This window comes from Nannospalax galili, unplaced genomic scaffold (genome assembly GCF_000622305.1).
Source record: "Nannospalax galili isolate Female #2095 unplaced genomic scaffold, S.galili_v1.0 scaffold1171, whole genome shotgun sequence".
Classification (NCBI taxonomy): domain Eukaryota; kingdom Metazoa; phylum Chordata; class Mammalia; order Rodentia; family Spalacidae; genus Nannospalax; species Nannospalax galili.
The window spans coordinates 263,753-277,625 of record NW_008328881.1 but is presented as its reverse complement, the minus strand read 5'-3'; the positions used below and the strand labels follow the sequence as shown (position 1 = coordinate 277,625).

The 13,873-nt window shown below is 38.0% G+C and overlaps 1 protein-coding gene and 1 long non-coding RNA gene across 4 annotated transcripts in view; one reads left to right on the top strand and one right to left on the bottom strand.

Annotated features, from left to right (window-relative positions):
• Baz1a (bromodomain adjacent to zinc finger domain 1A) overlaps positions 1–13,873 on the bottom strand; it is a 94,223-nt gene that overhangs the window by 35,235 nt on the left and 45,115 nt on the right. For both annotated transcript variants that reach the window (XM_008829786.3, XM_029561879.1), the window contains exons 7-12: positions 12,762–12,896; positions 8,572–8,671; positions 7,811–7,977; positions 4,797–4,892; positions 3,871–4,009; positions 2,069–2,215 (exon numbers count right to left, since the gene is read on the bottom strand). In XM_008829786.3, coding sequence (XP_008828008.1) covers positions 2,069–2,215; positions 3,871–4,009; positions 4,797–4,892; positions 7,811–7,977; positions 8,572–8,671; positions 12,762–12,896 — 784 coding nt within the window. The remainder of the gene's footprint in view (positions 1–2,068; positions 2,216–3,870; positions 4,010–4,796; positions 4,893–7,810; positions 7,978–8,571; positions 8,672–12,761; positions 12,897–13,873) is intronic.
• The window catches only part of LOC108490653, an 86,496-nt gene that overhangs the window by 67,485 nt on the left and 5,138 nt on the right, over positions 1–13,873 (top strand). The window lies entirely within an intron of this gene.

The following is a 13,873-nucleotide window of genomic DNA, read 5'->3' as shown; positions in this document are numbered from 1 at the left end:
ATTCATTCTTATTTTTTTTTTCCTGCCCACTTTGTCCTTCATTAGAAACAGCAGGAAATACCTTCCTGGTAAGACCAGTTAACGTGAAAGTAAACACACAAAAACAAAACCCTATCTCACTGCTTTCAGGAAGATTGGAAACTTTTCTGTTACTGAGATGGGAAGACAGATTTATTCCTGGGGTAGTAGTCCAGGGCACTGAAATAACCACGTACAATGTGAGCAGTAACCACAGCTAAGAAGACAGTCCTGTATAGGAACAGCACTGTAAAACTGCTCTATAGAGCAAGAAAATCATGAATAGAAAAAAAAAGGCAATAGAAACACCAACTGTTCATATGTAAAATCCTTTGCATTAACTGATTTTCCCACGTAATTTCCCTTCCATTCCACTTTTCTTCTAAAACACATTTCAGTATTCTGCTTTGTGTGCATTTGTGTATCTATGATGGGGGGGGCAGTGAAGACAGAGGACAACTTCCTCAGGCACTGGTTCTTTTCTTCCACTGTGGATTCCAGCGTCAAATTCCTGTATTTTTATCCTAGCTGAGCCATTTCACTGGCCTGGCTTTTTCCATTAGGACCTCTAAAACAATAAAACTCATCTGCTTTAAATGTTGAATTAGGAGCTGGAAAGATGGCTCAGTGGTTAAGGGCACTGGCTGTTCTTGCAGAAGACTTGGGTTCGAAACCCAGCACCCACATGGCAGTTAACAACTGTCCATACAGTTATAAGGGATTTGATGCCTTCTTTTTTCCTTTTCAGGCACTGCACAACATGTGTGCACTTACATACATGTAGGCATAACACTCACACATAAAAATAAGATAAGAATTTAAAGGTGTTGAATTAAATACAGCTTTTGTTTTTTGGTCTTTTAAATATAGCTTTATGCCTTGTGTTAAGGTCAGAACTTGAACAAGAACTCTATAACTCATGTATTTTTTTGAGACAAAGTCTCATGTATCCCATGCTGGCCTTGAGCTCAGTATATAGCTGAGGATGACCTCAAGCTTCTCATCCTCCTGCCTCTACCTCCCAAGGGCTGGGATTAGAACAAATTTTCTAATTCAAACTATTAAATATTAAAATAAAAACAATATTTTTCAACTGTTAGTCCAAAAAGTGTCAGATTTTTTAGTTGAAAGTATTAATTACATACTAAGTTTTTTCTACATGGGGCAGGCACACACACAAAAAAGGCTATTTAACAGAAACTCTTGGCAACAGATACTAGCCATTGAAATATGTAATGCTGTCAGGTGTGGTGGTGCACGCTTTTAATCCCAGCACTCAGAGGCAGAGGCAGGCAGATCTCTGTGAGTTCAAGGCCAGCCTGGTCTACATAGTGAGTTTCAGGACAGCTGGGGCTACAGGGAGACTTGTCTCAAAAAGACAGAAAAAAAAAAAAAAAAAGCATCATGGGGGCTGGAGAGATGGCTTAGTGGTTAAAAATACTGGTTGTTCTTGCAGAAGACCAGGGTTTGAATCCCAGCACCCACATGGCAGCTAACAACTGTCCATAACTCCAGTCCCAGAGGATCCAACAGCCTCTTCTGATCTCTGAGGGCACTGCAAAACATGGGTGCACTTACCTACATGCAGGAAATACACACATATACATAAAATAAAAATAATAAATAAGCCGGACGTGGTGCCACATGCCTGTAGTCCCAGCACTCGGGAGGCAGAGGCAGGCAGATCTCTGTGAGTTCAAGGCCAGCCTGGTCTACAGAGGGAGTTTCAGGACAGCTGGGGCTATAGGGAGACCCTATCTCAAAAAGACCAAAAAAAAAAAAAAAGCAATGGTTCTAAATCACGGGAAAATCTGAAGGAAAAAAAAAGGTAAGGCAGACTTAGGGAAAATGTCTCAAAGGTTGTCTGAAGCAGGCTGTACTCCTAACAAGTTTTTGTAAAATAACCGGTAATATTTTGTTAGTATAATATGACTAAGCATCAGAGAAATTGAATAACTATCTTCTAACTGCAAAAGGCAAGCTACCCTTAGACTAATCTTTAAAGACCAGTTTTACTACAGTTTATGCAGCAATAATGTTGGACTCTGACCTTTGGTGTCCGCCTCAGTTATTTGCTCTTTGGCGACTTCCTCCTCTTCTTCAGCGATCGCCTGGAAGATTGCAGTCAGGAAGAAAAAAAGCAATTCACATAGTGGGCCTTCACTGTCATTTCCTACAAGAGCTTCCTCTAACACTTCTGTGAATAAAATGTTTAAAATGAATTTAAAGTTCTGTCATGACTGAAAAAACAACTCCACTGGAAAACAAACATTTAATCAATAGCTGGTACAACTATTAAGTGTTTACTTATGAAAGTAGATCCTAGTATTATCTAAGCCTAAACAAATTATGATTACAATACAAAAATATCGTAAGTAAAAGTCACTGCATTAAAAAAAGGTCAAAATAGTCTCACTAGACCAATATATTTCATCTAAATTTAAATTTGAGGCACAAATTTAGGTACATTTAAAAACATGTAATTTTAGATGGGCAAGGTGATTCATGCCTATAAACCTAATATTCAGGAGCCATAAATTTGAGACCAGGTTGGTCTACTGGTCTACATAGCTAATTACAGGTCAGCCAGAGCAACATAGCAATATCCTGACTCAAAAAGCAAAATAAGTAAAATAAAACTATATACATATAATATTATACTCCAATAACAAAAAGACTAGTTATTGTTGTCGCACTGTTCTTGAGAGCTATGTTGGAATGTGTGCCAAATGTACATGGGAGAGGATAATTATTCATTATTAGGTTTTTGTTAGTTGGTTTTTTGTTTTATGAGGCAGAGTCTTACTATGTAGCCCTGGCTGGCCTGAAACTCACTATGTAGACCAGGCTAAGCCTTGAATTCAGAAATCTCCCTGCCTCCCTAGTGCTGGGATTAAAGGTGTGTTTGTCACCACTCTACAATTCCTTACTAGGTTTTGATCCTACTAGTGTATCTAAGTATTAAATGTTTCTTACCTAAACCAGCACTGTTCAGATGCTCTTTTATTTTATGTGTATGTATGAGTGCCTTGTGCCTGGAACTAGAGTCGCAGGCAGTTGTGAACCATCTGTTGTAGGTACCATGAATAGAACCTGGTTCCTCTGTAAGAGCAGCAAGTGTTCTTAACTGCTGAGCCATTTCTCCAGGCCTGTTTAGATGCTCTTGATTCATAAGGCATTTGCTTCAGGCCTCATACCTAGCTCATAAGGAAAAACTAAAGCTTTTGAAAGCCTTGCTGGAGAATTTACTCTGATTTGATGAGCAATGCAATTCTGTCTTGGAGAGTCTCTGTGTGGATCTTAAGAAATTCATTTGGCTAAAAATTCAAAATTTCATCCAAATCCCTCCCCAAATTAGAGTCTATTAAAAATGTTTATATGAAGTTTGTAAATACACAGGCAAATCAGAGTTGCAAATTAAAAGTAGATAATATTTTTCTACAAACATGTACATGCCACTCAAAAAGTGGGTCTATTTCTCCACCCCCTTGAGCTCTAGGTGGTCTATAACTGTTCTAATCAGTGTAATGTGTCAGTTCTAAGCCTAGTCTTCTAGAGGGCTGGCAGTTTAAATTTCCTGCCTCCTGGAGCTCTTAGCTGCAGAAGTGGGCGATCACATGAAGAAGACTGAGGCATCAGATATATGCAGGAAAAAGCCATTTTAAATACCTAGGCAGTTAAGCCTTCAGATGACACTAGTTCTAGCCACCCTAGAACTGTAACCATATGGGAACTCTGAAAGAACAGTTAAGTTCAATAACCCCACAGAACTTTGAGAGATCACTTGTTTTTTTGAAGCTACTAAAAGTTAGAGTAAACTATAATATGGCAACAGATAACTTGAGTACTTGCCTAGGGTCACTCCCTCAGGAAACTCATCTTGAAGATCAAAAAGTTCCCCAAATGCATTAAGGAACTCCAAAACCATCAAAGCATCACCAAAGATTTCAGGAGGTAGTCTAGTTTTCACTGGAGTTGGTTCTGGAAGTTCCTGCAAAGTTAAGTAACCTATGTAAATTCTTAAGTATAGGAAATTTAGTATAGCAGAATGAACACATTTTGTACCTAATAAGAACGAATCCATGTGCATTAGTGCCTCTTAACCCTGGATGTTTATCACACTAACTTTGTAACTTATTCCAGTTTTACTAATTACCATCCCTAGGAAGAAACTACAGGGAAGAAAATTACTTTAGGCCGAAGTATATTTCTGACTAAAATTCCCAGATAAAAGGTTCATCCTTCTGACTAGCCCTGTGAATGTTGAGATTATATGCATGTGCTATCAAGTTCAGATTCTGAAGTCAAACTGTGTAATTATTTTCAGATCTTGTGATATAGAGCACAATCTACCATCTATTGATTTAGAAATGAATCTGTATAAGCTGAGGCAGATGAGTTTGGTTTAAATACTTTGATTATTACTTAAACCAAATATTTAAATATTTAAAAATATGGAAAATCCTTATCCTCTTACATAAATAAACTTAATAATAATCACTGTGAAATCTTGTTGTAAAACATTAACAATGCTACCTTGGAATTCTAAGTACAAATGGTCATTTCTTCGCCATAAAATATGAAGAAAATAGGTTTATATTAAGTAACAGAAACATTTCAGCTGGGAGCTCCAGGCTAGCCTGAACTATATGGTGAGACCCTTTCTCACTGGATTGCTCTCCAAAATAAAAAAATAAACCAAGGAAACATTTAATCAGCAAAGCTGCACAAGACAAATTAAACACATCTGTGTCAAACATTACATAGCATGTTCATACCTTAAGGTCATCACATTCCATATCTTCTCTGGGTTTACTCCATTGCTTTAAATATTCCATGTATTTTCGCTTTTCTTCACGTAATTTCTCTCTTTCCTAACGAAGGTTAATAAATTCTTAAGACAAAATTCATTAGGTAAAACCAACATCACAAGGGCTGGGGATGCAGCTCAGATAGTAAAGTACTTGACTAGCATTCACAAAACCCTGAATTTGATCCCAGTACCTGGGAGGTGGAGGCAAGAGCATCCGAGATCAAGGTCACAGTTGTGTACATAGCAAATCTGAGGCCAATAAGGGATATGAGACCCCTATCTCAATGAGAATTTTTAAAAAAGGAAAAAGAAAGGAAATACAAATACTTGGGTTCCTTCATAGGCTTAATGAACCAGAAACACCAGGATTAGGATCCGAAATTGGTATCTTAACCTTTCTGGTAATTTTAATGTACAGGAAAATTTTAGAACTAATGATAAATATTACTATCATAACAATGCTACAGAGCTGGAAAGATGGTTCAACAGTTATAACTAGGGCACTAGATACTCTTGCAGAGAACCCAGGTTCAGTTCCCAGCACCCAAATGTTAGCTAACAACCATCCAGAACTACATTATCTATGGGATCTGATGCCCTTTTCTGGCCTCAGTGGTCATTATACACACAGGTACACTTAACACACATGCAGGCAAAACATTCATACACATTAAAACAAAAAACTAAACCATGAGCCAGAGCCAGGTGTGGTGTGGCACACCTCTTTAATCTCAGCACCTGGGAGGCAGAAGCAGGAGGATCTCTGTGAGAGAGTTCCAGGCCAGCTGGGGCTACAGAGAGACTGCCTCAAGAAAAACAAAACAAAAACAGCTACATTTAGTTTTGGAGGTTTTTTTTTTAAGTTTTGGAATTAATAACTGTCTGTAACTGTAAATGCATTTGTGTTGTGCAAGGACTGCAGAGGTGAGAAAACAGTGTGAGATCCTGTGGAACTGGAGTTATAGACAGTTATTAACTGCCATATGGGTGCTCTTAACCTCTGTACCATCTTTCCAGTCCCACTCAGTTTCTCTTCAGAGCGCTTACCCAGCAAATCATGTTTCTATACCATACCCAGCCCCTGAGAAGGTTTATTTTAAATACTTCAATATTTGTCAATATCTAATTGACTTGAAATAAGTGGTGGTGATATAATCAGTCATATTAAGTTAAAAATCATTTTAATTTTAAAATTAAAAATTTTAGTCCAGAAGAGGGTGTCTGATCCCCTGGAAGTGGAGTCAGGGTTAGCTGCCATGTGGGTGCTGAGAACTGAACCTGGGTCCTCTGCAAAAACAGCCCATGCTCTTAATTGCTGAGCCATCTCTCCAGCCTTCTTTTTCTTTTTTTTTTTTTTTTTTTTTTTTTTTTTTTTGTCAAGGTCTTCCTGTAGCCCCAGCTGGCCTGAAACTCACTATGTTGGTCACACTGGCCTCAAGCTCACAGACATCCACCTGCTTCTGCCTCCCCAGTGCTGGGATTAAAGGCATGGGCCACCATGCCCAGCTTGCCCACATATTTTTAATTCTCAAAAATTTTATTATTTATTGACTTATTTGTGAATGTATATAGCAGTCAGAGGACAACCTGAAGAAGTTCTCTCTCGGTCCACCATGTGGGTCTTGGGAACTAAACTCAGGTCATCAGGCTTGGCGGCAAACTTGCACTGAATCATCTCCCTAACTCAATTTTTATTTTTGTTTTTTTCCCAGGCAATGTCTCATGCTATAGTCCAGGCTATTCTGGAACTTACTATGTAACTCAGGCTGGCCTCAAACTCATGGTAATACTCCTGCCTTAGCCTTTCAAGTGTTAGAATGACAGGCCTGAGCCCCCAGGCCTAGCTCTTGAAGTGTTCATTCTAGCTGGGCCTGGTTATTCATGCCTGTAATCCTAGCACCCAGGAAAAGAAGGCAGAAGTTCAAGGCCAGTCATGGTTATATGGAGAGTTCAAGGCCAGCAGGGTTACACGAGATCCTGTCTCAAAACTTAATTTTTGCAGGGATGTGGTGGTTTGAGCTATAATTCCACTTTGTTCCCCTAGCTGATCTGAAACTCACTTCCCAGAAACCATTTGGTCTTGAACTTGTACTAATCCTCCTGCTTTTGTATCTCAAGTGCTAGTATTACATGTGTGTATACCATGCCTGGCCCTGAAATTACAGGCGTCAATTTTCTCCTTCTACCATATGGATTCCAGAGACCCAATTCAGGTTGTCAGCCTTGGCGGCAAGCACCTGCTGAGCTATTTCAGAAGCCCAGTCTTTGAAATAATTCAAGAAATTACACAGAATTTAAATGAGTACACCGTGTAATGTGATCCTCTAAGGTAACTATGAAAATCCTATAAAGACTATAAAAGTTTGACTTGAAGAGAAGCATTTACAGTGTCCTCCAAGATTTGAAGACCAGAAGACTAGAACTATAGATTTGCCAAAACACATGATTCCAATTTATTTTCCAAAAAGATTAAGAATTTGTGATAGCTTCTTGTTCATAAAACTTAGAAATTTAACTAAAATTTAGAAAAAAAAATCCTATTTTTCTAACTATGTATTTCACTTGAGTTTTTTTCTTCTTTTCCTCTTATTATGTAGGTCAGACTGGCCTACAACTCACGATCCTCCTACCTCTGTCTTCCAAGTGCCAGGGTTACACATTTGCTGAGATTATATAGGCCTGGCTTGAAAGTTTTACGTGTATCATTTTACTTTAATTTGGAATTCTGAAAAAAAAGAATCATCTGGACTTGCATTTTAAAATTTAAGTATAAATATACAGAAGTATGTTGAACCTTAAACTAATCATTAAATTATCTGAAGTGGGAGGGAGATAAACCAATTTTTAAAAATCATTGTTTTATGCAAACTGACTCAAATACAAATGAAGGATAAGAGCATTTAATCAAAAAAATTGGTCATGCAGTTAAATATGTAAATTGATATATGTAGGAATTATAGCTTATACGCCAATGAATACCTTCTCTCTTTCTATTTTAAGTCTCTCCTTTTCTTCTTTTTTCTTTAGTCTCTCTTCTTCCACAATTTTCTTCAATTCTTCCCTCTTTTTCTCTTTATCTTCCTTTTCTTTTTTCTTTGCTTCCAGAGCATCTGCTTTTTCTCGTTTTAGTTTAGCCTTTTCAAAAGCTGTGGAGAATGTCAAATTTAAAGCAGTATATAGACAAAAACATTTAGCTTTTTATATAAAAAAAAGAGGATCTAAAATAATTTAGGGTTACATGAGATTAGTGGAGACTCACAAAATTCCTGAAGTGGAGTTGGCAGGTGAGTGATTAAAGAATAAACTATAGTGTAGGATGAATATGTCCTGCGGCTTGAATGCCAAGACAGTGGAACAGGTGTGAAAAACAGCAAGGAAGGTGATCCGCTTGTTAAAGACATCCAGTCTCAACCTCTCCCCATCCAAACAGAGTAAATAGGAACCCTCATTTTAGTAAGATTCATATGCATATTCAAGCTTGGGAAGTAGTGTTTCAAAAGGTTATGAAAATCAAACACAAAGGTCTCAGTCTTTAAACTCTGAAATAGGAGATATGCTGTGTCTTGAAGGCAGGTCCCATTAAAAAAAAAGTTATCTCAAGAAAAAACATTGACAGCTCAAAAACTAAAAACAAATAGACTATATATATATACACACACACACATATGAAATAGTCTTCCCTCAAGCCCTGAGAAACTTTCTTTCATTAAATAGTGTTTGCAGGGAATGCTAAAACTCACCTAGTGCTTTTATTTCTTCTTGTTTCAAAAGTTTGTTTCTTTCTTTAGTAGCTTTGTTCCTATATCCTGCAATAGTCCGTTTATTAGCAATGTTGTCTTCCTAAAAAATAAACCAAGAAACTAAAGTGATAAACCACAAACTATGCAAATTGATGGTTTGAAAGGTTCTTCTAGTAAGAAAAAAATAAAATAAAATAGTAACAAAAGCCTACATCAGGACTGCAGGGGTAGCTCAGTGGTAGAGTACCTGCCTGCATGTGCAAAGCCCTGGGTTCAATTGCCAGCACTGCAATCAACAACAAAACCCACACCAATTGCACCTTTTTTATACTAAAAGAACTTCTGATTCTAAAGTATGAATATGTAATAATGCTAATCATAGTAATACGTAAAGCACGAGTTAATCTCATAGTTCTATAAATTAGAACATCTCACACAAAAAGAATGGGTAATATATGGAAAGCCTTAAAAATATGCATTGGAGCCTGACATGGTGGCCCACATCTTGAATCCCAACACTTGGAGACAAGAGGCAGGCCCATCTCTGTGAGATGGAGGCCAGTCTACTCTCCATAGCAAGTTCCAGGCTAGCTGAGGCTATACGGCGTCCCTGTCTAAACAACAACAAAAAACAAATTAAAAAAGCCTCCCCTCAAAAAGATTTTTAAAAATATCCATTAGAAAAATATCAAAAAATCCTCACGTTAGGTAGAAACTAGACAAAATGGATATCAAATTTTGGGACCAGGCACGGTGGTCCATACCTTTAATTCCAGCACCCAGGAGGCAGAGGCAGGACGATTTCTGAGTTTGAGGCCAGCCTGGTCTACACAGCAAGTTCCAGGCCAGCCAGGACTATACACTGAGAGAGACCCTGTCCCAAAAGAAAAGAAACAACAAAACTCAAAACATACACACACACACACACACACACACACACACACACACACAAAACAAAAAGCATCAAATATGAAAGAGTAAAAGACATGTCAGAAACATTTTTGTGGTCAATATTAAACAAATGTTGAATTTTTATTTTTGGTAAGAATGCCTCTAATCTGCTGAACATGGTGGCACATGCCTGTGGTCCCAGCACTTGGGAGGCAGAGGCAGGCAGATCTCTGTATGTTCAAGGCCAGCCTGGTCTACATAGTGAATTCCAGGCCAGCTTGGGTTACAGGGAGATCCTGTTTCAAAAAGACCCCCCCCCTCAAAAAAAGAAGTCTCTAATCTACTTAATGTCATTATTTTTTTAATTGGACTTAAAACTTTTTTCTGACTTATTTTTATTTTACATGTTTTGCCTGTGTGGATGTGACTGAACGACATGCATGCAATTTCGGAAATGGAGCTACTGATGGTTGTTAGCTGCTATGTGGGTGTTGGGAACCAAACCTGGCTCCTCTGCAAGAGCTGACAGTGCTCTTAATCACCGAGCCATCTCTCCAGTCCCCTGGATTTTATATTGAGAGATGATTCTGCTATGTAGCTTTTGGATGGCTTGGAACTCTATGTAGACCAAGCTGGCCTTGTGATCCTCCCGCCTCTGCCTCTTAAGTGCTGGGGTTATAGGCATCCACCACTGTACCTTGCTCTTAAATGAGCATATTATTATAACATATTATAAATGTAATAAAACATATAATTCATTTTAATATTGAATAACTGCCATATATTAGGCATAGTGCTAAATCATGTGATAAACAGGATAGGTAAGCCCCTTCCCTCATAAATAGTTTAGCAGGGAAGTCAGATATTAATAAGTAAAAGTTGAGAAAGCTTATAACAGCCAAATTTAATATTCTAGGTGAACACCTTCCAAATCTCAAAACTGAAAATTCTAAATAGCTGAAAGAGATAATTATAACTGATTTCTGTGAGATCGAAGCCAGCTTGGTCTATCTACATAGTGAGTTCCAGGTGAAATGGGGCTACAGAGAGACCTTGTCTCAAAAACAACTAACCAAACCGATCAACCAAAAAGAAGACAATATAAATAATAAAGTGTTCAGAATAGAGTAGAAATAAAATTATCAATGGTTGGGTAGAAGATAGTAGTGAGACGTATGACCAGGGCTTGGTCAAAAGGAAAGAACACAACATTCTCCATTTGGGTTTTTTTTTTTATAAACTAAGAAATAAAACCTTGGGGCTGGAGAGAAGGCTCAATAATTCAGAGCATTTGCCCCTTTTGCAGAGGACATGGGTACAAACCCAAGCACCCACATGGCAGCTAATAACCATCCATAATTCCAGTTCCAGGGGATCCAACACCCTCTCTGACTTCTGTGATGATATAATTCCCACCTTTATTTATTTATTTTTATTTATTTATTTTTTGAGACACCATCACACTGTAGCCCTTGCTGGCCTGGAACTTGCTATGTAGATCAGGCTGGTCTTGAACTCACCCGCCTGCCTCTGCCTCCCAAGAGCTAGAGCTAAAGGTGTGTGCCATGTCTGGCCATAATAAAATATTTTAAAGAAATAAAATCTTGTCATTATTATTTTTAACAGCCCAAGAGCCTGGAAATGACTTTCAAGATTCTTTAATAAATTCTAATTCATGCTGAATATGTTGAAAACTAGTCTTAAAAGCAGTGGAAGTTTGCTTTTAAGACTAGTTTTCAAATCATCACAGCTTGCAAATCATTACAGCTACCAGCAACCCCTAATCAGCAGAAAAGGACAAATCAGAATGTACGGAATAAGGGTAAGAGAAAATAAAAACAAAAGGAAAGAGAACCAAATGATTACAATAACTCAAATAAGTTCCTTCCAACTCTAACAATTGCATCAATCATTAGTTTGTCTAGTGCTAGAAACTCTCACTATGTCTTTGCTCCCTGTGTTGGGAAATGGTAACAATCTGATGAAGTAAAGTTCTTTACTGTTTAAAGAACAGTAACCTGGGAGGTGAGCACAGTATTAACACATCAACCCATACTGCCCTTCCCTTTCCATTCTAAAGTCCCTTAGGGAAGATTTACCACATTATTTGCTTGTAATTAGGGCACCACATTTTGGTTAAAGTATATTTCAGTATCTACATTAGGCAAATAAATATTTAAGCAAATTGGACATTTTAGAATCATTTGATGTATAGAGAAATTAGAATCTCAAGAACATACATTTTCTGTTGGGGGTTGGAAAGATGTCTCAAAGTTAAAAGCACAGGCTGCTCTTGTAGAGGTCTCAGGTTCAAATCCCAGCACCCACATGGCAGCTAACAACCATCCATAACTCCAGTTCCATGGGATACGATGCCCTCTTCTGACCCCCATGGGGATTGCACAACACAGGTGTACTTAGAGCATGCAGGCAATATACTCATAGGCAATACACTCACACATATAAAATAACAAAAATAAAATAAATAAATAATACGTTTTCTCATTTCCTATTACATCCTCTGCACATTTACAAACCTGCCATGCTACATGCAGTACATATTAACACCCTATAAATTAATCCCTTGTATCCCTTATAATTCTGCTCATGCCTCAAATAAATATTGTCACTACCCTTTTTACCTGTCCTGAGAAATCTTATGTTTGGTCTAGTTCAGGCATTTCTTTTTTTTTTTGAGACGTGGTCTCCTCTGTAGCCCCAGCTGGCCTGGAACTCACTATACAGACCAGGCTGGCCTTGAACTCAGATCCATCTGCCTCTGCTGGGATCAAAGGTGTATACTATCACAACTGGCTACTCTCGGCATTTCTTAAATGCTCCCCATAAGTTCCTCTGGTCAGAATTGCTCCAAATACTTCAATCCTATAGTTTATTTCCTGGATTTTAAAAAAACTTCAGCCGCTGGGTGTGGTGGTACACATAGCTCTTAATCCCAGACTAATCGACATAGTAAGTTTAGGCCAGCTGGGGCTAAAGGAAGACTGTCTCAAAAAAAAAAAAACCAAAAAAATGACAAAAACAAACCCACCCCTTCAGTAACTACCTGAGCTTGCTTCCACTTTAGTATAAAATCTCTGTCTCATAAGAACATGTTTAATTCATACTTGACGCTTCCATAAATCTTAATGCTGAGTAGCTGTCACAGGGTACACACATTTTCTTATGTGACATAATAGGGTTTCTTATACAGGGTGTAGAGATGACAGGAACCAAACATTTCCTTGATTATGAATACCATTTACTGTCAACTAAAAAGTAGTTTTAAACTCTTTACCTACCTGATTAATAGATATTCGTTTGGGAGGTCTTCCTCTTCGTCTGTTAGCAGGACTAAAGATAAACGTGGGTGGATCATCAGGGAAGAAATAAGAAAAATCTTGCTCTGTTATGTTATATGTGGAAAGAGATGAGGCCTTAAAAAAAAAAGGGTATAATAACAACAGCACATTAGCGGACCTTATACAGTCATGTCCAAATATGGCATATGACAAAGCTGTTAGAGACAAAGTAAAAAAAAAAATGAGACTTTCATGTGCCATTGTGTAGTGGAAAACATTTTAGTTGGTTTACCTGATCCTTTCCTACATTCAATAATTTATCAGAAAGATACCAGAAGGAAAACTGCAATTCAAAGTCATCATAAACTGGGTATGCTGGCACATAGCTATAACCCCAGCACTCAGGAAGCTGTGGCAGGAGAATCAGGAGGTCAAGGTCATCCCTGGCTGTATGGCAAGTTTAAAGGCCAGGGTAAGCTACATGAGACCCAGGCTAAAATAGACAAAACACAATCTTACCATAAAATATCAACGTTTCTACAGATTCCTTAATTCTAAAACTATTTCAGTAACCTGATTATTTAGACTCATTTTATTTAAAATTATGTGTTTGTGTATGTGTGTATTTGGGGGCTGGTACCCTTGTAGGGGTGCTCTTATAACTGGTGTCATGAGCTGCTGGGAACCAAACTCAGGTCCGATGCAAGAGCAGTATGCACCTCTTAACTACCAAGCCACCTCTCTGTTCCTTCTGTTTTGTTTTTGACTAATTGTCTAAGTTTTTCTATGTAAATATTTTTTTTCTGAGACAGGGTCTCAATGTAGCCCTGACTGGCTTTGAACTCGCTATTTAAACTAGTCTGGCCTTGAATTCATAAGAGATCTGCCTGCTTCTGCCTCCTGAATGCTGATATTATAGGTGTATACTACCATGCCAGGCTTAAAAATATTCAATTCATACATTTTTTTAAAAAATTCATTTTCTTGTCTTTTTGAGACAGGGTCTCCCTGTAGAAACATCTAGCCTGGAATTTGCTATGTAGACCAGGCTGGCCTCACACTTACAATGATCCACCTGCCTCCCTTCCCAAGTGCTAGGATTAAAGGTGTGT